General features: G+C 36.1%; 1 protein-coding gene across 2 annotated transcripts in view; it reads left to right on the top strand.

Moving 5' to 3' along the window:
• RFX3 (regulatory factor X3) overlaps positions 1-22,359 on the top strand; it is a 106,907-nt gene that overhangs the window by 56,140 nt on the left and 28,408 nt on the right. For both annotated transcript variants that reach the window (XM_054283191.1, XM_054283198.1), the window contains exons 3-4: positions 1,873-1,970; positions 10,438-10,696. In XM_054283191.1, coding sequence (XP_054139166.1) covers positions 1,873-1,970; positions 10,438-10,696 — 357 coding nt within the window. The remainder of the gene's footprint in view (positions 1-1,872; positions 1,971-10,437; positions 10,697-22,359) is intronic.

Below are 22,359 nucleotides of genomic sequence, written 5' to 3' on the forward strand. Positions count from 1 at the left end.
TAAACTTTAAAAATAGCGCAACAGTAAGTTGCATATATGTTTCACAATAAAGCACATACGTATTTTGTCCAATTATTGCGTGAGTGGGTCATTTTGTCAGAGTTTGGCAGATCTAAATTTTGAGTAGTACAGATTAATAACAAGGTTACAGGTCTTTCTTACAGTGGATTTGGGTCAAGCCCATTCCATGAAATGATGGTTTGAATTAATTTAAGTTATGAAGTCAAAAGTGATGGAAATATAAATAATTTAATTTTGGGAGATGTTTGCTGTACAGCTATTTCTATTTTCTAATTCAGAGAATTTTCTAAGGTAGTAATGTGCACAATTTTGATTAGAGTTTTTATGATGACTTTGAGAACTGAACCTTTCTTTTAAATAACTAAATATTGTTAGGAGAAGAAATGTACACAGTTACCATGCGTTAATAATTAAGGAGACATCTTCAAAGTATACTTTTTGAAGTCGAGAGATTGTATACCAGGTGTATTTCTCAATTTATGTAATGATTCATATGGGAAATCATAAAAGTTTAGATTTTAATAGATACCTTAGCTATCATATTCTGTCTTATTTCTGTTAGTGGACAGAAGCATCTGATTTTTCATCATGGTAATATAGCTGCATTCTAAACTTTGGCTGTTTTCTCTCTTTTTCAGACTTTGGGTTTTACTGTTAACCTAAGGGAAGGTTTCTGTAAAAATTTAGATTTTTGTTTTAAAATCAGAGTCAATATTATGGAAAAGTAGGAAATGTGCTTATTTGCATAACTTTTTAAAACATAACACAGGTGAAAGTATTAGATTAGGATATTTTTAAAGATCTCTTGCGGGGGGTTCATCAAGTGCATGAAACCCAGACTGATCTGGGATTAGGTGTTTGCAGTCATTAGAACCAAATGGTTTAGATTGAAGTAGCCTTATAACAATAAATGTGAGAAAAATTATTGTCACCTAATGTTAAATCTATTTGGTAAATAAGTGCATTGATACTTTCTTGATTCAATTCCTTGGTAAAGTTGTGTCAAATAAGTCCTTTAGAATGTTTTAGATTCTGGACTGCTCTTGGACCAAAACATGGCTTCTCTGAAAACTGGAAGGTGTAAAAGTTGAAGTTCTTCATCTAGTAAAGATGGAAGAAAACAAAATATTAGGATTGGAGAGAAAATTTGCATGACCTGAAATATTCCTACAATAGTATATGAATCAAAGGAGTTGATAAGTAACTGTCCTTAGCGATACATGTGAAGATAATCCATGCCCTTACTGCCTCTTGTTATTTAATTCATTGAAGTAAAACCAGGTTGTGTTGGAATTTTTCATAGCTGATAGTATTCTGGGAAGGGGGTTACTCAGACTGGGGGTTTTGGCCCATAACTGTACACCCCAAAAAAAATACTGTATCACTGTAATTTAACTGCAGTTAAACAAGAGCTAAAGCATCTTAATGAGAGCATTTATTTCTAAACCTACTGCAACATATTTGAGCTATGATTTTAAGGCTTGTACTGTTTACTACTTAAACAGAATAAGAAAAGGAATAAATGAAATGAAATTATACTTTATTCTGTAGTAAATGTAGTTCTTCAGCTTGGTGCAAAACAAAGTTACACTTCATCTCATCTTTGTGTTCTCCAGTTTTGCCTTTGACACTGAAGATGTGTATGAGTGTGCATCTTCAGTGTTAGGCCTCTGTTCACCAAACTTACAGCACAAATATTGTGTAAGAACAGTAATTTTCTTTGCTAGTGCTGTGATACACCATTAGTAATTTTGAGAACAGAGATACCCCAAATTGTTTAGAATCCACTAGGTGCACTGGAGCATTGGTACTTCTTTTGATATCCCAAACTTTCGGTTTTCTTGTTTTCAGGTACAGCAAGTACAGACTGTGCAACAGGTACAGCATGTCTACCCAGCCCAGGTTCAGTATGTGGAGGGAAGTGACACAGTCTACACTAATGGAGCTATGTAAGTTGGAAAATGGTCAGAATTTTAGTGTTCATTAAAATGTGAAGTTAAATACTTTCAGTTAAATATTTTCAGTTAGATTCTATCAACTACTGTATATTAAATTAGAAAGAAAAATTATTCCATTGCAGTTCTTCCAGTGTCAGAATAGTTTTTTGGATTAAAATGTGAATTCACACTGTTTGTTTTTATTAAGGCAGAAGTTTTGTGTAAGTAGAATTCTTGTAATTGTTTAAGTTGCCCCCTGTATGGCATAGTGTTGTTTGAAAAAGTATTTTCATGGGTACGTTCTGTCTGAAAGACATATTGTATAGCTTCTGTCCTCGGGACAAAAGGCAGGCCTTCTTTCTTCCTGGCTGCAATCCTAGTGGCAAATGATAGAAAGATGCAGCAGCTGTAGTCACTATCTAGTAATTTAATTTCATTTTTGTGTTTCATAAAATGAGATCAGGTTTTTTTTTTCAAAAGGAATGAGGAAAAGCAGAGGAAGGAAATTAACAGTCTCATTTGCTGCTTCTTTAACATCTTGTTTTCACATGATTGTGCATTTCCTGCTTTCCTGAACAAGCTTTTTCATCATCAAGTTTCTTTCTTCAATATGCAAGCTAAGAAAGACTAAGAAAAAATCTAGATTTGATCTGGCCTGTGCACATTACCTAGTCTAATAACAGGCGTGGAGCAACACCACCTTTGAAATTGGCTCAAACTTCAAAGTAGAGTGTATTGCTTGGAAAGGAACTTCTCAATGTTATTTTCTCATTTACCATTTTTGCTTTCTAACTGGCTTTTTGAAGAAGTACAATTTAGAAAGCCTATTGATTGTCTGAAGATACTTATTTATTGATGGTAATCCAAAAGCAGTTTAAAAGAGTAATATTATTTGGGTTCAGGGACTTTGGTTGCTGACACTGACAGTGTTCTTTGGTCATATCTACTAGCACATTTTGATTTATTAATTTTTCATGTACTTCTCTGGTTTTCTTCTCACTTGTAAATGCTAAACAATGTATTTTAAATATGCATTTGACTTCTCTGTTGTACTGATTTTGTCTGGGATAGATTAATTTTCTTCCTCGTAGCTAGTACACAGCTGTGTTTTGGACTTGTGCTACAAATGGCATCGATACTATCTACTGTGAAGAAAGTAACTCTACCCCAGCCAAAGTCAGCACACATGTACAGCAGCATAATGTCCTTGTGACCATGATAGAGCCTATTAGCCTCCAAAAGAGGTCATTCTTAAATATGCTATTTTTCAGATTTCTCTTTTCATTACTTTTAAATTCTTATGTGTGCTGTTGGGACTTTTGGCAGTTATAAAAAGTGTACTACACTACTTATTACAGTCCAAGGGAAAAACAGAAGCAGATGTCACTAACTGCTTGGTATGAAACTTCAGCTTTCCATTATTTTACTGTATTTCTATGTCTGCATCCCTCTGTCAATTGCTGCAAAATCAGTCAATAGGATATAAAAGAAGAAAGCTCTTCTTAGCATGTGAGCCAAATCTGATTGTTTTTATCTCCTACAAAGATCTTACCTATGTTGTGAGCAGCAGTATAGTGGACAAGGACTTTGTTGTTCAATCCTTACAGGAAGATTTGCGTTTCTAAAGATGGTAATTTTATTGATGGAGATGGGAACCAGTCTGTGTTTCTACTCAGACTTTTCAAAGATTCTATACAGTGAAGCACATTTTCCATATACTTTTATACACCAGATTTTGGGTAGTCTTCCTATGATTATGTATTTGATATCTTTTGATAAATCAGAACCCTAATTATAACTCAGAATTGGATATAGGATTGTTCTGTGATCTGTCAAGCAACAGTACTGCTCTGGCAACAGATTAAGAAGTCTGCAAATCATAGTTAGGCTGAAGACATTAATTCATACAGGAATCTCTGTAATAAATTGTCACAGCATGCCTGATGAAAGATTGCCTTCCACTCTGCTCTCATGAGACCTCACTTGGAGTGCTGTGTCCAGTTCTGGGGTCCTCAGCAATTAGAAGGACATGGGCTTTTTAGAGCAGGTCCAGAAGAGAGTCACGAAGATGACCAGAAGGCTGGGGCACCTCTCTTATGAGGACAGATGAGGACAGATTGAGAAGCATTATTGTAACCTTCCATTACTTAAAGAAGGCTTACAAAAAAGGTAGGAGAAGGGACTTCTTTTACAGGCAGATAATGACAGGCTAAAGAGGCAATGATTTTAAAGTAAAAGAGGAGAGATTTAGATTAGATGAGACAGATATGATGAAGAAATTCTTGGCTCAGAGGGTGGCAGAGAAGGTCGTCCAGAGAAGCTGTGGATGCCGCATCCCTGGCAGCATTGAAGACCAGGTTGGATGGAGCTTTGAGTAACCTGGACTAATGGAAGGTTTCACTGCCCATGACGGGGGGAGTTGGACTAGAAGATCCTTAAGATCCCTCCTGACCCAAGCCATTCTACAATTCTGTGAAAGAATTAACCTTTATTTTAAAATAAAGCACTTGCAAACTAGCACTGATTTAAATCCATATACAGTAGCAACAGAGAATGCCATTACAATATATATCAGGAAAAAGTTACCTAATTCTTTGCGTTATAAAACTAAGAAGTTTGTCAGGTTTCACATTCTTTGTCAAGTGTAATTGTTGTATTCCTGTAATTCTTCCCACACATTTTATATCATTATTTGTCTACACTTAATAGTTATTTTGTTTTATTATAATTGGAGGCAATATAATTATACAAGGGGTGTAGCCTACAACTTGTCACATACATTGTATGATATGAGAATATTTGAATTATGTTATGTGCATTTGTCTCTAGTTAGCAACAGTTTTGCTTGTCAAGTATGTCACTGTATCCTGAAACAACACCGCATTGTTGTTGCAATGGCAAGTACAGGCTTACCTGGCTGTTCAGAATATATTAGGACTATTATTGCTACACCTATGTTAACAAGTCAGTTGGTTCCACATACTAAACGTGAACTTTCTTCTTACAGATTGTAGCAGATAAATAAAATGTAGCTATTTACCTGGTAGTTCTGATGCGGCAAGCAGAGTTTTAATTGCTGGGATTGTGCAAGGATTGATATTGCTGTTGGATCCAAACCACATTCTTCACCAAATTGTACAACAATTTGTGGTGTTTATGTTGGCAAAATGCACCATTTATACAAACCCAAGAATTTACTATTGCCTTAATTAAAATCTTAATGGTTAAATAAAGTAATTATTATCAATATAGTTGAAATAGTTATCATCCTACTAGTTACTAGTATCTATCCCTTTTTCTCTGACATTATCCTTTTCCTTTTACTACCCTTATGCTTACTAAAGTGAATGGCTCCTGTCTGAGTTAGAGAGAGTTACAGCAATTTACCACTAACACAGGTGTTACGTGTAAACAATGTGCTTTCAGCTATTTTTGTGTTCTAGCGCACTCTATACCTTATCCATATCAGTGTATTCACTGGTTTCCATTTCCGTAGTTTATCTGATTTTGTTTTATGTGGTCTATTTTTGCTAGAATGCTAGAATACTTCTTCAATACTGTTATCCCACCTCATGGTTCTCTTTGCTACAGTTTTGATCTAGGGTCATTGTTTATTCTGTACAGAATAGCTATTTGATATTAACATCTGTTAGAGCAGTGCCTCAGAATTTTAATTATAGGTTTCATACCACACAATCATAGAAAGCTTAGATAAAATGGAAAAAGATTAAGTAACATTTATTTAATTGTTCAGTAATCACTACTGGAACAAAACTCTAGACTAAGACAGAGAAGCCTAGACAAAGAGAGACTGACAAGCCCAACTCCTGAGGTCTTGCAGATTTAGTGTGTACCCTTTGACATGTTCCTAACAGTGGCAATACCGTATTTCTTGGACTATAGGTCTGCTGTACTTAATTAGAATTTTAGAAATATGTAATTAATGTTTCTTTGACTGTCTAAATTACAGATCCTGAGAATAGAATTTATAGAATGGCACCTTTGTTTTATTTACTGTGTTCCCTGGCTTGCATGACTTTCTGTAGCTGTGCATTGTGTGTGCTTTTATTGCTTTGTTTACATGTAGAAAATGGTCTTGGACTGGGTGTTGAAGATCTCAGTTCTTTTATGGCTAATAAATGCCTCTCTATTATAATTAAATGGCTGTATGATATTCTCTTGTGACAGTCTCAAGGTGTATGGCACTTTCTTTTCTTCCCTTTGCTTAGGATACATCACCTCCAGAATCTGGCCTGTGGCAAGGCCTTCCCTCAGTATTAGACAGGATTCTGTTCTCTCTAGTTTCTGTGAAGCTCTCTATTAGCTTAAGGACCACAGAATTATCCTAAAAATTTAAAGGAGTTTGAGGATATTGTTCTGATATGAAAGAATTTAGTTGTTTGGAGGTTTTCTAAGGTTGCACACTCATACATAGTGGCCAAATGGATTGGATATTTACATAGAATCTGATAATAGGTGCAGATGGCTATAAATTATTTCCAGTGTGTGCATGTGAATGCTGTAAACTAAGGGAGGATGAGAACAAGTTTACTCTTTCTGTGCCATTGTTCTGGGGTTGTGTTTTTTTCAGAATGTCAGTATCTTTGAGGAGAGAGAAGTGTCTGTAAAAGTTGAGCTCAGTAACATTATATTAGAGTAATGTAGGGTAAGACATTGCAGTTGATTTCTGTGGTAATGCTGGCGCTTAATGAAATTAATTATTTTCTGGTTAAATGTGCAAAAAAAAAGTGTTTTAAATGAATTTTTACTACAACTCCATATTTTTTATTTCTAACATTATATTTTGTAAATCATTATAAAATATATGTAAGCAAGCAATGAGGCATAAGAGGAAATGCCTTGGATTATTGTCTGACTATAGTCTGGTATTGTTAATTTCTAGTGTGGCATCTTAACATCAGGCACCTGCTCTGTGCTTGCTTGATCTGAATTCACACAGTGCCTGACTTTTTGTGGCTTGTTTTCAGGGTAAACATGATCTAGTTTGCACAGCTTTCTGGAAATTAGGATACTGCAGCCTAACTACTTAAACTTTCAATTTACTTGTAACTGGTAAGCTTTCTTCTAATGCCACGTTCTAGTAAAGCACTTCACAGTGTTTCAGTAGTAGGAACTATCAGGTTCTTTTGCCTTTCTGCTATCACAAGCAAGAGTGAATCATCAATGTGTTCTCATAAAGAGCAAGAAAACTTTGAGATTACTCCCTATGTGATTTTATATGTAGCTGTTAAAGGAGAGAAGAGCTAGGAATGCTAGAATGCTTTTAAAATCTTTGCAGTGGGAAGGAACTGACTATGATATGTGTCAGGCTGTTTAAGAAAGTATAATGTATTTGTGCTACAAGTGCTGTGAAGAAATAGAAGATCACTTCCTCATTTGAATTTATTTTCCTCTTTGCTGCAACTTTATTTTAAAGGATTGTTTTACCATGTGCAATGACCTTAAAACATTTAAGTCTGCTTTCTAAAAACATGGTTTCTTAAAACTGCTGTCTAAATCATCTTATTCAGCTGCATTTTTAATTTCCAGATTGAATAATTTTGATTAAATTAAATGTCTTTTTGCTAAGTTGCAATTATTATTGCATGTAATAATAGTTTCATCTCACTTTTAAGTACATTGTTGATCTCTGTTTTGAAAGGTTTGCTAAATCATCTCCAATGATTGGGTGTTCTAGAAAACCTGGTTGGACCAAACAGAAGAGTGTGTTTATTTTGCAGTCAGACCCATTGATGTGTGTCCCATTGATACACTGATACAGAGTGCTATTATAAGCAGAAATAGGTGCTCTGTTACAGTCAGTCCTTATTTAGGGACTGTGTGTGATATAGAGGTCTACAGATGATACATATGATGTACCTTAACAAGGTAAAAGCGAACATATATTTCATCTCCTGTTCCACAGCAAATCTGTGACTAAATTTTCTTCAAAATTGGAAACATTCTCTAGAATTTGCATTGCTTCCAATATTCAATTCCACTTTTGCAAGTGAGAGTTGTTCTCCTTGCATCTTTTGTACAGCGTATTTCCTCTAGCCATGTCTATTTTGCAGTATTGCAAGAACTTGCAGCAAGAACTTGCAGCATTGCAAGAACAATGATTTTATCCTTTCATTACTTTCCTTACTGACAGCTGATACCAAGATTTTTCTTTCCTCTTGTGAGAGAAATTACAGTCTCAGTCACTTGGTGATCATTTCCATGAACTGTTTCCCCTGAGCCTACATCACAACATTTCCCTACATTTGTCCTCTGCTGCACAGCACTGTTCACAGATGTAAAGACAGAGGCAACATCCAGTCTGCTAGTGGTTATTGTGCTCATCACAAAATGAATGGCCACAAGGTGCACCCAGGGACACTTTGGTTAGACATTAAGAAAAAATTTCTTTGCTGCAAAGGGTGATCAAGATGTAGAACAGGCAGTGTGGGGAAATGATGGAGCCACCATCCCAGGAATTGTTCACAAAACATCTAGATGTGGCACATGGGGAGGTGATTTAGGGATGAAGGTGGCAGCGTTCACTGTTTTTGTTTTTTGCACCTTAACAACTCAGTAGAGCTTTCCTATGGTTCTAGGATAAACAGTATCCCGAAGGTATGACAAGATACCACCATGATACCTTGGTTTGAGAGAACAGATTAAGCAGGACCTGCACAGTACCTCAATACATACATGTGTTATTGCAATGCAAAGATCAACTGATTTTAACTTTCAAAAGAAAGGTTAATAGATTAAATGTCTGTTTGAGCATTAGTCCCTCAAGGAACTATTTTGCTTTGTTTTCAGCAGACTGCAAGGCATTTCTTTTGGATTAGCTTCAAGGGTTTTTTGCAGCTGATCTTGAGGCTTTTGAAATAGTCAAAATAAAATGGAAGGTGTATAATTAGCTTTAAGGGGGGTGAGAGGGAATAAGGTAGTATGAGGCTTATGAAACATTTCAGATTTTGAAACCTATGTTTGGAGATTCTAAAAGTCTCAGCAGGGGAAGAGAGAAACTGTTGTAGCCATAGTTAACAAAGCAAAATTTCTGACTTTGGTTGTTGATGTGGTAGTATTATGTTCCTCAATCATTTAGAAGTAATGCTTTTCTGAAGGTAAACAAGAAATTATAATTTCTGGGTGTGTTGTTTACTAATTAGGTAATCTTACATAAGTTTTCATAAATAAAAACCAGTAAATTGCCTTGACTTTTTCTCTATATTAATTTAAAAATAAATATTGTATAGATAAAGGGGAAGAAAAATCTGACTTCAGGTTCTTGCATATGTGTCTTGATCATCAGTTTATAGCATAAAACATGAGTGCTGCATCCACCTCTTGTGTTTTTGTACAAAAGTATCTGGGGTTTTGTTGTTTGCTTGTTGTGGTTTTTTTAATTTGTTTAGTTACAAGCCATTTAAATTGATAATGCCTGTGGATTACAAGAAATGTTACAGATTTTTATGCTTAAATATGAAAATTATTGGTTGGGTAAGCTGACTGATTTTTACTTGTTATCATGCTTGACAACATACAAAGATCCAGTCTTTGAAATAATTAATTATATTTATTATAATTTTGAAATATATAGAGTTAAATATAAAACTTAGTTTGTGGGAACATATACAAATTCAAAAATTATAAGTAGATTATAACACATGATGAATAATTATTCAAAATAAGTAAATAAGAATATGAAAGACATGATAGAAGGTTTCAGTAGCTGAGTAGTTTATTGGGGTGAAATGTTTTATGACATGTAAATGTTTCATACTTAATAATTATTTACTATTGCATTCCTTTAACTTCTCTAATATTTGCAATGTTTTTACAAGTTATAGTTCTGTTTGGTTTTATTTCTTAAATGCTTTTTTTATCATTGCATTAATTCATGTCCAGTTTTTGAATTTGCCCTGTAAAAATAACTGCATTTCCCAAAATACCAGCAGACTCAGATTTTCAAGCTTCAGTGAATTTAAAAACAATAGACAACAGAAGGTTCTTGAACATTGGACTCTGTGAGCTGACATTTGTGTGAATTGTTTGTAACTTTGCAGACTACACATTATGCAAAACATATAGCATGCAACTTGAAATTGAAATTCTATTGTCAAATTTAAAAAAATGTTCATGCAGTCGGAGCTTTAGAAATTACTTTGCAATATATTAATAATTAGATTAGCTCTGTGTGCCTGCCTTCAATTTTTGTTGTTCCTTTCTCTCTTCCTCTTCGTGTAAGACTGACATTTTTTCTATAATGTTCAGTGGATAATTGGCTTACCATTGACACCAAGTTAGTTATTTAAATCTTTTACTTGATTAACTGTTATTCTCTGAGGAGACAGGGATTGTTTGCCAATCTTATTTTATTTGATTTTAGTTTTTGTAAATCAATTTCTTGAGTTATAACATTACCCTCAGCTAAATGAAATACAAATAATGTATTTTCCTTTTCTTTTATTTTCTTTTCTTGAAGCCGATCAACAACTTATCCTTACACAGAAACCCAGATGTACAGTCAAAACACTGGGGGAAATTATTTTGATACTCAAGGAAGTTCTGCACAGGTGACAACAGTGGTCTCGTCTCATAGCATGGTGGGCACTGGAGGGATTCAGATGGGCGTAACAGGAGGACAACTCATTAGCAGCTCAGGAGGAACCTATCTGATTGGCAATTCAATGGAAAATTCTGGTCATACAGTGACTCACACAACGCGGGCCTCCCCAGCGACAGTAAGTATTTCAGACTGATGCAAAACCTTTGAGACTAGTCTCGTAGTCACTCAGATGTTCTTGCAGACTGACACGGTTTTTGTGACAGAATGCGTTGCGGTATTATGTTGTCAGAATAAGGACTACATAGTACTTTTTGTGAAAGAAGCCCTATATATGTATAAGATACAGGAGTAAGAATACTGTGAAAACTTAATCATGAAGGCATACCTTTCCCTTGACAGCTTGTGAATAATTATATTTCATATGTTAAACATTTTGTAATTTTTCCGAAAACGTTAGAAAAATACAGTGTTGTTGAGTGTAACTGTTAGACGTAAGTGTTAAATAATGTAAGTTACAGATCAGTATATCTAACTTGCCTCCATATAATCAGTTTGTTTGCCTGATATTAGTATAGTTTTGGTAGCTTATTTCAAAAAATTTCCCACTGTTCAGAATACCAAGGTACTATGTTTTAACACTTCATTCTTACTTATCTATGGTATGTCTCTACATTGTGTTCAGATTAAAAGCTCTTTTGGGAATGTCTGACAGTGCTATGGGAAAATGCATTCTGTTACAACTATGGTATAGAATACTGTGGATACATAAACATGAGCATGGAGAACTTTACCTAAGAACTTACTCAATCAGCCTATATTTCAATTAGGGAAATGGGTTTATACTACTCTTACCTTTGCTGCCCTAAGGAGTACTTTTACCTCATGCTTCTGAGTATTCTGGTCTGCACATAGAGATTTGAAAGTAATGGGGAAGAGAATTGTGAAACATTTGATAGCAACAGTTTAAAGATATAGAAAGGAGATAAAACATCAGTAATATTCATCAATATTCAAAAAGGCAATAAAGTTAGGGGACTTAATTTTTTGGAACAAATGTAAAAGCATTGTATAATTTAGATGATCTGAAAATTCTCTCCAATTTGAATCTTAAAGTGATTGGTATGAATAAATACAATTTTTGGTACCATGCAGGAAATTATTACTTCATCTAAAAAACCCATGCAGTGTTATTTCGGGGAAACAAAAATTGTGAAGAATCATAATTTATGAATAGTATAACTATCCCATCTGGACATAAGGGGAGCTTTCATAGCAACAGAGAATTTTATACTTGGGTTATAAAAAAGAGTGTATATTAACATTTCCCTGTATTTTGCATGACTTAATAGAAGAACAGAGTTTCTGAAAAAAGTGTCATTCCTCTTTCAAATTTCAGATGCTTAACTGACTCTGAAAACAATTGAGGCTTAAATGTATCCAGTAAACACAAATGATGAGTAGTAGAGTTACTTTGAAGCTGAAAATCCTAGAATTATTTGAATGTCAGAACTCTACACTATATTTGCAAATTAAAAACTTGTTTGATTTTTTTTTTCAAAAATTAAAAGTAGAATTTGCCAACCTTGAATGGAAGCTACAGTTCATGGCTTCAGCAGCATTTTTCTCTTTCCCTGTGTGTCAGTAAAATAGCCTGTTTTAGTTGCGCAAAATAAATTCTGTACTGCTATATCAACTCACTTGATAAGTGAAGATAAGAATAGGAGAAAATACAGCTAGTTAAACAACAATTACTAAGTTGCATTTTGGCACTATAATAATTTCCTCTGTTTCTTAGTGTATAATTTCTTCTGTATAGTATGCTTCTATAAGAATGATACATTAGAGTAATCAGAAGTACGTTTCTTGCTAAGGAAGTGGGACACAATATGACTTTAGATAATAATTTTAGGCTAGGTGTGTTTCAGCTGAAACATACAAGAATTAATTGAAATGCTAAAGGTTCAGTTTAAGCTCACTTGAAAGCACCACGTCTGTTTTAATTTTACTAGGCGGCATAACTAAACTGAATGAAATAGAGCAATGTCGTACTTTAATTGGATTGCACCTTTGATAGATAGAGCTTGTTTCAGTTGTGATCTTCATTTGATCTTTACCATCATAACTTTTTTCATTCTTGTGTAGAGAATATATTAGAGTGATCAAAATTACCTGTATCCAGACTATTTTGCTAGAATAATATGCAGAAATTTTTTTCCCAGTTTTGATTAGTTTGGAGAATTTTCATATAGAGAAAAAGGATATAGAAATTAATAGGAATTTATTTATTAATATATGTGGTCATCACAAGTTCTCTTTATTTCGCCATAGAGGTACTAGTTCTGTTTACTCTTTTCAGCTGATAACTTCACTTGTTTTGTCATTTATCACCCTCACTGATCAAATCATTACATTATCTAATAAGCAAATTATTGTATGAATGATGTTAACTCTTTCTGATACATTTAGTTTAAGTTAAAAGAAATGAAGAAACGAGTTTCAGGTTATAAGTCAAATATATAAAATAGGTACATTTTATTAACTGTCTTTTAGATATATTAAATTAAAAATCTAATTTACTCTTCAGCAGGTAAGCTATTTGTTTTATGCAGAATTCAATAAAGGATAGACTTTTAAACTTAATTTTATTTTCACTTTTTCTTTATGGTTTAATATAATTCTGAGTTCTGCTTCAGAATTTCAATAAAGAGCTAATATTTTGGTTGTAATATTTAATTTGTTTAATTTTCTGTCAAACATTCATACAAGAAGGCAGTCCTTATTAAGCTACAGCATGCAGTAGCACTGCTTTTATACCCAAAATATCAAGACTTATGCTCTCTCAAAACTATTCCAACATATATACAGTAAAGGTTAATGTTGGTATGCATGAATAACTTTTGTTAGCTTTTTCTTTACTTTTTTCTTTTCCATTGGTTTCACTGCTTCTTTCCATTATATCCTTTGCTAGCCTATGAAACTACTTTCTCTACATGCTGAAAAGGTTGGGTTTTTTTATAAAACCAGAAAGGCATTCATATTATAAGAACTTCTATATAAGATGCTCAGTAGATAAGCAGATTTCCAAAATTATCATTTTCATGTGAGTATGTTTGTGGATTGGTCAAGAATGTGTGTGATTGCATTGAAGAAGAATTGGTTTAGCCTAGCTGGATGTCTGTTTGAAACAAATTTGCATGTTGAAACTTGCATGAAAGAGTCATCTGTTTGGTTTACTGGCAGCTGTCATTAAATAGGAATCACTACATTTAAGGGACTCTCCAAAAAATTGGATTGATTGCTATGTTAATGAAATATAAATCTCCTTCCATTTTTTCCCCATATGTAAACACCTAAGGATTGTTCTTGTGATGAAAAAAGGTAATCTAATCACCATATTTCATAATATCACAAGGTTAAAAAATTCATACAGTTTCTAGTAATAAATTTGTTGTAATGCTTGTCAGTCAGTGAGAGGCTCCCATCTATTAGTCTTATTTGCTAACAAGCTTTGTGACTGATCCTCAATTTACAGTTGTCACTCACCAGTCGTCACCAACCACAGGAGGTCTCCACTCATGCTGTTACAGAAATTCATCCTATGTCAGTGCAAATCTAAATCTGCATGAAAATAAAACCAAAATTTATATGTATATAATGTATCCCCACAAACTATTAGTTCTGCTAGTAAACACAGCATGCAAAGGAATAACTTGAAAGGAAGGATAATACCTGCTGAAAATATGTTCTAATTATTGGAGAGAAAACAAGTAGTAAGAAGGCCCAATGCAAATACCATATCCTGATAATACAATTCTAGTGGAAGTCTTATAACTATTTCAGAAAAACTATCTGTTTTTACATCTTACATAAGGGCATAAAGGTTATAATTTGGATTTAAGTTTGAGGTGAGATTTTATGTATTCATTTCTTTCTTGGTACAGGAGCTTTTTCCTCCTCCATTTCTTAACTTTTGTGGTAATTTTGAGGTAGCTAAATAGATTTTAGCATAAAATAAAACATTTCTGATCAAATCAAAGATGCACAGACTTTTATGCAAAAAGGATTATTAGATCATTTTGTCTGACATCATAAATAGGCAAGATATTTACTTATCATTTCTGCAACTGAGTATAGTGGCTTTTGTGAAAAAAGGGTATCAGGTGGATCTTGTGCCTTGATAAATCGCTTGCTTTGGTTTCTGCTTCAGGCTATGGAACATCGTGGCTTCTCCCCCTCTCTTCCAGAGGTTTCAGTGTAGCAATGTCACCAAAATAATTTGTATTGCTCTGTCCCTTTGAGTATCTTGCTGCTACACTGTGAAGTCTTTTATTGAGATAATGCAATCTTCACAAGACAAGGAATGTGAGGAGAAAGGAAGAATGATTGCTACTAAGGTCAGGCATACCTACCCCAACTAGATTCTGGCTTCATCTGTCTATGCTCCTTGCTTCTCCTCTGATACAGTCTGGCCTCATTGACTTTCAGTGTGTCTTCCCCATAAAAGCCCTATATCAATTATAATGTTTCCAATTTTGGCAGTTTAATGTTTATTTCTGGTATTGTTTATCAAAAAACCGAATTGTTGGAAACTTGGTTTATTCTAATGCAATATTCCAGTTTCTGATTTGAAAATATTTTAAGAAATGCAATTTTTTCATCATAAGAGATCAAAAATAGGTATCTTTCAATCCATGGGAAGACTTTGTGTTAATTCTTTTTGTTTGAAAATGCATAATAAACTGGATGCCAGGAGACTTGACATGATGATGTTCTCAAAACAGTCTGGTTGTCAATGGCATAGATGCATCATTTCTGAAGGACTACAGGTTTTCTTTGGTTTCAATTAAATAAACATTTGTCCTAATATGGCCACCCTCTCTGTCTAAGCCTGTCATGCCATAAATGTTTTCAGATTTGATTTTAATAGTAATCTGAGTTGAATTTTCTGTTTAGTTTCTCTATTTTGGTTCTCTGGTGTGAACAACTCTGATGTATTTACATGTGTTTTTCAGTGTTAGGTGGAATGTATATGTTTTAAAAGTCTTTATGACAAGCTTGACAACAGATTTTTATATGGGATTTTTTGGTTTGTTTTCCAAATGTGGGGAAAATGACCATGGAGAAAAAGGTTTAGAATATGTTTAAAGATGTATGTAAGAGACACTAGGTATACAAATAACTAGATGATCTAGGGAAAAGATGGTAAATTAGTCAGTTTGACCCTGTGTTGGAGAACTTCTAGCAAAGAAGTTAAACATAAAATCATAGATTGTTAAGGATTGGAAGGGATATTAAAGATCACCTAGTCCAATGTCCTCTGCCATGGACAAGGACACCTCCCTCTAGATGAGGTTGCTCAAGACCTTATCCAGCCTTGCCTTGAACAGCCCCAGGGGTGGCAATTCCACAGCCTCTCTGGACAGTCGGTTCCAGTTTCTTGCCACCCTGACAGTAAAGAATTTCTTCCTAATATCCAACCTTTGTTTCTCTCCTTTCAGTTTGTACCCATTACTCCTTGTCCTATCACTGCAGCTCCTGATTAAGAGTCCCTCTCTCCCTCTCCACCTTCCCTGCAGGCCCCCTTCAGATCCTGGAAGTTGCTGTGAGGTGTCCACACAACTTTCTCTTCTCCAGGCAGAACAGACACGACTTCCTCAGTCTGTCCTCATGAGGAAATGCTCCAGTTCTCTTATCAGCCTCATGCCCTTCTCTGTACTCGCTCCAACAGGTCCATGTTCCTCCTGTGCTGGGAGCCCAGAGCTGATGCAGCCCTGCAGGTGGGGTCTAAGCAGACAGAATCCCCTCCCTGGCCCTGATGGCAGCAGTGCTTAGGTACAGCCCAGGACACCTTTGGCCTTCTGGACTGTGAATGCACATTGCCAGCTGCTGTTGAGGTTTTCCTCAACCATGACCCCCAAATATTTCTCTGCAGGGCAGCTCTCACACTTCTCCACCCACCCTGTAACCTGTGATTGCCATGACCCAAGTGTAGGACCTTGCACTTCACTTTATTGAATTTCATGAGATTTGCATCAGCCCGCCTGAATTGTGTCAAGGTCCCCTGGGACCTGGGTAATAACATTACATTGGAAAATTTGGGAAGGAAAAGGTAATTGGATTTAACTCCAAGCATTTTTTATTTTTCCAGTCTGTGACTGCGAGGTGTGCTTTTTCTCCCAAACTACTCCATGTGTTCTTTTATAATCACTAGAGAACATGCTGTATTCATTAGTCAGGATGCATGCTTTATGTACCTGTAGACTACTGATAGTGTGCATTTGCAGCAGGTGTTTTGACCCGTATCTGTTATGTATATTAAATTTTCATATTTAGAATTTAACCAGGGGAGTTTTTAGAAATAAAAAAAGCCCGTCTTTTTCTAAGTCTTTAAGGTTTATCAGCATTCTTTTAAGGTCAGCTTTATGTAAAATACCACACTAATTTTACAGCTTTTTTTTTCTTCTTCTCTTTCTGCATATTTACATTTCTTTCATTCCACAGACTTAAAGAAGTATCTTTCTGTCTGTTTTCATGGTATTGTTTCAATATTTTTTTGCAAAATTTCACAGAATCTGTTTGCAGGTGTTGCTACAGCTTTTTCTATTGTCAGGAGTGCAAATCTTTTAGATTTAAGTGTCCCAGCTGTACAGACTAGATTGGAGTTCTCCTCACATGGCCAATATAATTTCATTTTCAAGCTTGTTTCTTGTGAGCAAGTTTGTCGGCCTATCACAACCCTCTGGCGCAGGTTTCAGAAAGCAGTATTATATACATGAATACTCTGTCCTGAAATAGTACTGAAAGCCAACATGAACCATGCATGTTTGTGGCATCCTAAAAGGATGAAATTATCACATTTTCAAAAAGCTTGTGTCCATTTATCATGTATTTTCAGATTCATTCTGCCTTATTTAGGTAGGCGCAATTGCCTCAAGTACCCAGGACTTAGCTAGCTGTACCACCAAATCAGCCTTTCTTGTATACATATGATGAATAAGTAATTCCTTCATAATGGAGCATTGTGATGATAGCTGCTTTAGAATTTCACTTCCTTTAAAGCCTGAAAGGGTGAACCTTTGGAAGTGGATAAAGGGCATTGTGAATGAGAGGTGCCTGTGAAAAAAGAGACAGTAGCTATCTTTTTTCACTATGTTGCAACAATGTATTGAATACTAAGATACCACCTGCCGGCCCTGCTGCTGGTGGACAGTGGTTTGCAAATGCAAACAGATAAAGAAAAGAAAATTGTAGGCTACCCAGATTATTCACTAAACATCAGGACTTCAATTTCTGCACATTGTTTTCTTTTTTTTTTTTTAATTCCTCAGAGCAACTTATGATAACATTTTGTAGTAATTGTTAAATAGTTAGTTGATCATGGAAATTGTTAGCTGAATCATGTGGAAAACCACTATTTCTTTCTTCTTCCTAAGAGGAAGGGAGTTTTTTGCAAAGTGGGTTTGGGATAGGTGTTTGCTATGTCTGTGCTATATGCATGACATAACCTAGCAAAAACAGTCAGTAACTTCCAAATCAGTAGATCATGTAAGGATTACATTGTAGATGCACATACTGGGATCAAACTGCTGAAGTTTTTAACCCCAGGAGACTATCCATATTCCTTATTGATTGTATCTGAGTATATGGCAGTGTTTTAGCTCACTAACAAAGTAAATTGAAGAAATTCACAATCTGTAATGCTCTTAATTTAGTGACAGCCTATGTTTGTAACTGTACAAACTGATTAGTCTTCCTACATGTAGTGTAACATCTAACATGGTTTAGTTGGAATTGCAGTGTGAGTGATAGTGTATGTTTCAGTTATCGGAACTTTTAAATAAATTATTGTAGTTTATTAAGGCAAGAAAAGGGGGAGTGTATGACTGATTACATATTCAAATAAATGAAATTCTTCCTATTTAACATATCAGATAAATATGTAGGAAGTTGTGCCTGGAATCTCTCACAGTTTATTGTTAAAAATGGAAGGGTATCAGTCTTCCTTTTGCATTTTTAGAGAATATAATTTTAAATGTTAAAATTACTTTCATCTGTAAACAAAATATTATAATAATACACACTGTATTACCTGTGTAGTTATTCCGTGTTTGTGCTTAAGTGCTATTAGAATAGAGGGGTAGTGTTCAGTTTTTTACAGCCTAAGTAAAAGTCTCTGGCCAGAACTTAGAATGTAAAAGCTTGAAGGAACAGATCCTTCATTTAAGGAACTTTTTACTTGGGTAGCTTCTATTTCCTGTACACGGGTGTCACACAGTGCCTCCTGAAAACCCAAACCCCTGGAATAGCAGAGCAGAAGAAAATAAAATATTTCAGCTGTGGGGGGCCTACAAGAATAATATAGCCCATCTGCTTCACTTCAGGGCCTACCCAATGGTAAAGCAGGCTCTTAAGGGCTCTGTCCAAATGCCCCTTACACATTGATAGGCTCAGGGCATTATCAAGCTTGACCACCCTCTCTGTAAAGAAATGCTTCCTAATGGCGAGTCTGAACCTCTCCTGGTGCAGCTTTGAGCCATTCCCACACGTTCTGTCACTGGGTCCCAGGGAGAAGAGATCAGCACCTCCCTCTCCACTTCCCCTCCTCAGGAAGCTGTGGAGAGCAAGGAGGTTGCCCCTCAGCTGCTTTTCTCCAGACTAGACAAACCCTAAGCCCTTAGCAGCTCCTCACAGGCCATGGTGTGTGACTGGTGTGTCCAGTCCTTCCACCAGACGCCTTCTTGCCCTTCTCCAGACGCCTTCGCAGACCTTCCCATGGTTCTGAAATGGTGGAGCCCAGAGCTGCACCCAGCACTGGACAGGAGGCCCTGCCCTAATGCTGGACACAGAGAGACAGTCACCTCTTTAGAGTGCCAAGGTTGGTGCACTCAGGCTGGGGTTTGCTGCACTCAGGATGGGATTTGCTGCACCCAGATGGGGTTTGCTGCACTCAGGCTGGGGTTTGCTGCACCCAAATGGGGTTTGCTGCGCCCAGATGGGGTTTGCTGCACTCAGGCTGGGGTTTGCTGCACCCAAATGGGGTTTGCTGCGCCCAGATGGGGTTTGCTGCAGCCAGGCTGGGGTTTGCTGCACTCAGGCTGGGGTTTGCTGCACCCAAATGGGGTTTGCTGTGCCCAGATGGGGTTTGCTGCACCCAGATGGGGTTTGCTGCACCCAGATGGGGTTTGCTGCACTCAGGCTGGGGTTTGCTGCACCCAGATGGGGTTTGCTGCACTCAGGCTGGGGTTTGCTGCACCCAGATGAGGTTTGCTGCACCCAGATGGGGTTTGCTGCACCCAGATGAGGTTTGCTGCACCCAGATGGGGTTTGCTGCACCCAGATGGGGTTTGCTGCACCCAGATGGGGTTTGCTGCCCTCCTGGCTGCCAGGGCACACTGCTGGCTGCCACAGAGCCTGCTGCCAAGCAGCACCCCCAGAACCCTCTCTGCAACCCCAGAGCCGCCCCTCTCCCAGTTTAGACTTGTGTCTGGCATTTCTCCGTCCCAGGTGCAGAATCTGGCATTTTGACTTGTCATTTTCATGTCACCGGTGATTGCCCAGTGCTCCACTCTATCCAGATCCCTCTCTCTGCAAGGCCTCTTGTCTCTCAGGAGAGTCAACAGCACCTCCCAGTTACAGCGCCTCCCAGTTTCATAACATCTGCAAACTTACTAAAGGTGCGTTCAAGTCCTGTATCCAGATCATTGTTAAAAATGCACAGAACTGGCCCTAGAACTCAGCCCTGCAGGGCACCAATAGAGTAAAACAAGAAGCAGCAATAAGTTTTCAGAAAGGGCTAGTGAATCACTTAGTGTCTAAAAAATTTGTCTTCCTTCATAGTTTATGCTCAAAAGTAGTTAAAGTAATTTTACAACCTAGATGCAAAGAGGGTTTCTGGGATTGTGGAGACATCTGTCAAATAAAAGTTAAAGTTCATTTTATCAAAATATTATCTAAAAATAGTGAACAAAATAGTAGTGAAAACAATTTCTCTTTAAGCTTGTCCTAGTAGAATATGTGGAGACTCATTTTTAATATAGATCCCATTTCTGAGCTTGATAAAGTAATTAACATGTTTTAGTGGTGACCAGTGTTGCTTGGCTTATGTGATGTACAAGAAGTGAACACAAATTCTGTGCCTTCAGTGGCTATAGTCATGAAATCTACTAAAAGAAACTCCAGCAACAAACATCTCCCAAATGATGAAAAGCCCGCAAAAGCCATGGAATTGATATGGCAGTGAGAAGTCAGTGTCATCTGTAATGCCACTTTTCAAGTGAAATTACTAGAGATGCCAATTTTTTAGCAGGTTGGTTCCCTGAACAAAGAAGACCACAAGTTGCAGCAACAAAATGAGAGTAGGGCAGTAGTGGGAATGAGCAGCAGGCAGTGTAACCCTGGTGTACAGTACTGCTGTGGATTAAGCACTGTGGTACATGTGACCTAACATTCAGATTTAGGATTTAAATGTCTGTACACTCTCAATTCTTTGATTGTAGTATTTTTTTAGGAAGGGAAACTCTCTGGCTACAATATATAGTAAACTGACCTTATGATGATCTTTTGACCTTGTAGTCTTTTTCTTGAAGCATGCTTTTAAAAGTTGATCTTTCCTGTGTGATTTAATACTTTGACCTCGGGTTTATTCCACTGAAGCAAGTCAGACTGTTAAAAGAAAGAACATTATTGCCAAGCAAGAATGGTTTTTTATATAGTAATTGTATATATTTAATAATGCACCTTTTTTTAAAGACTTGCAAAGCTAATATTACACAAGTAAAAGAAATTGCTCCTGACAGCTAATATATTAAAATACTTGTCAATTTCCCTCAAAAAAAGGAGAAACTAGTTTTACAGGTAAATTCAAATATCAGCTATAGTAGTTTTCCATTTCTACTATATAGAGAGTAAATTCAGCCAATATTGGTAAATTATGTCATTAAAATGAAAATTAGTACTGTGGTATTTGAAGTACGATAGACAGGGCTCATTAAAAATGTTTGCAGAGATAATTACAAGTATTTTTTTTAAAAGTTTAAGTGGTGGTTCCATTGCTTTCATTTCGGCCATTTATTGTAGCTAATAATTGTGTGCCTTTTCTTACTGTGCATTCCATTGTCTCTGTCATTTTCATTGTTGGTTTTTGCTCTTCTGGCCCCCCAGATAAATTACACTTAGGTTTTTTCTTTAATGTTGTTGCCAAACTGATCAAAACCAAAATATCCATTGTTAATTAAAAGGAAAAGAGAGAAAATGGACATGAGAGTAACCATACATTTGAATTTGAAAAAAATCTCCTTTGTATTTTAGTTATACTGTGTTTTCTTTTCCTTTTTAAAAGCAAAATTATTGTGAACAAATCTGCTTTTCCAAAGGCTGGATCCTGCAGTCTGTGTAACTCCTGACTTTCCATTTACTTTGGCAGCTGGGGATCTTCAAAGGGTACTGGCAGGAGTAAGGATTGATGTCCTGTCCCAGTGAAGCTAATGGTGTAAAGCCTATTGAATTACTTTGGTTTGGGATTTGATTCTGTGATTTCAGATAGTTAAAGTTTTGTTTCTAATTCAATTCTTATTGCAAGCTCTGCATGTTTCTTCCTGGTATAGTTGAAGGGAAAACATATGGAGGCCTTCCATAAAATCGTTTAGGGATTTTTTTTTTTTTTTTTTTACTTTAGTGATTATGTTTTTGTTCAGTCTGGGTTATTTTTATTTCAATGCAGCTCACCAGTAATTTTACTTCTTTGAGCTCATTCTGAGCAGTTTGGAAGGTAAAATGAACTTTGAGGCTGTGATCCTGCATTATACATGCTAGCAAAATTGGATATGTGCAAGGACTTTC

Source organism: Melozone crissalis, unplaced genomic scaffold (genome assembly GCF_028551555.1).
Source record: "Melozone crissalis strain CALT ecotype California unplaced genomic scaffold, PUWL_Pcris_2 ptg000005l_1, whole genome shotgun sequence".
Taxonomy (NCBI): domain Eukaryota; kingdom Metazoa; phylum Chordata; class Aves; order Passeriformes; family Passerellidae; genus Melozone; species Melozone crissalis.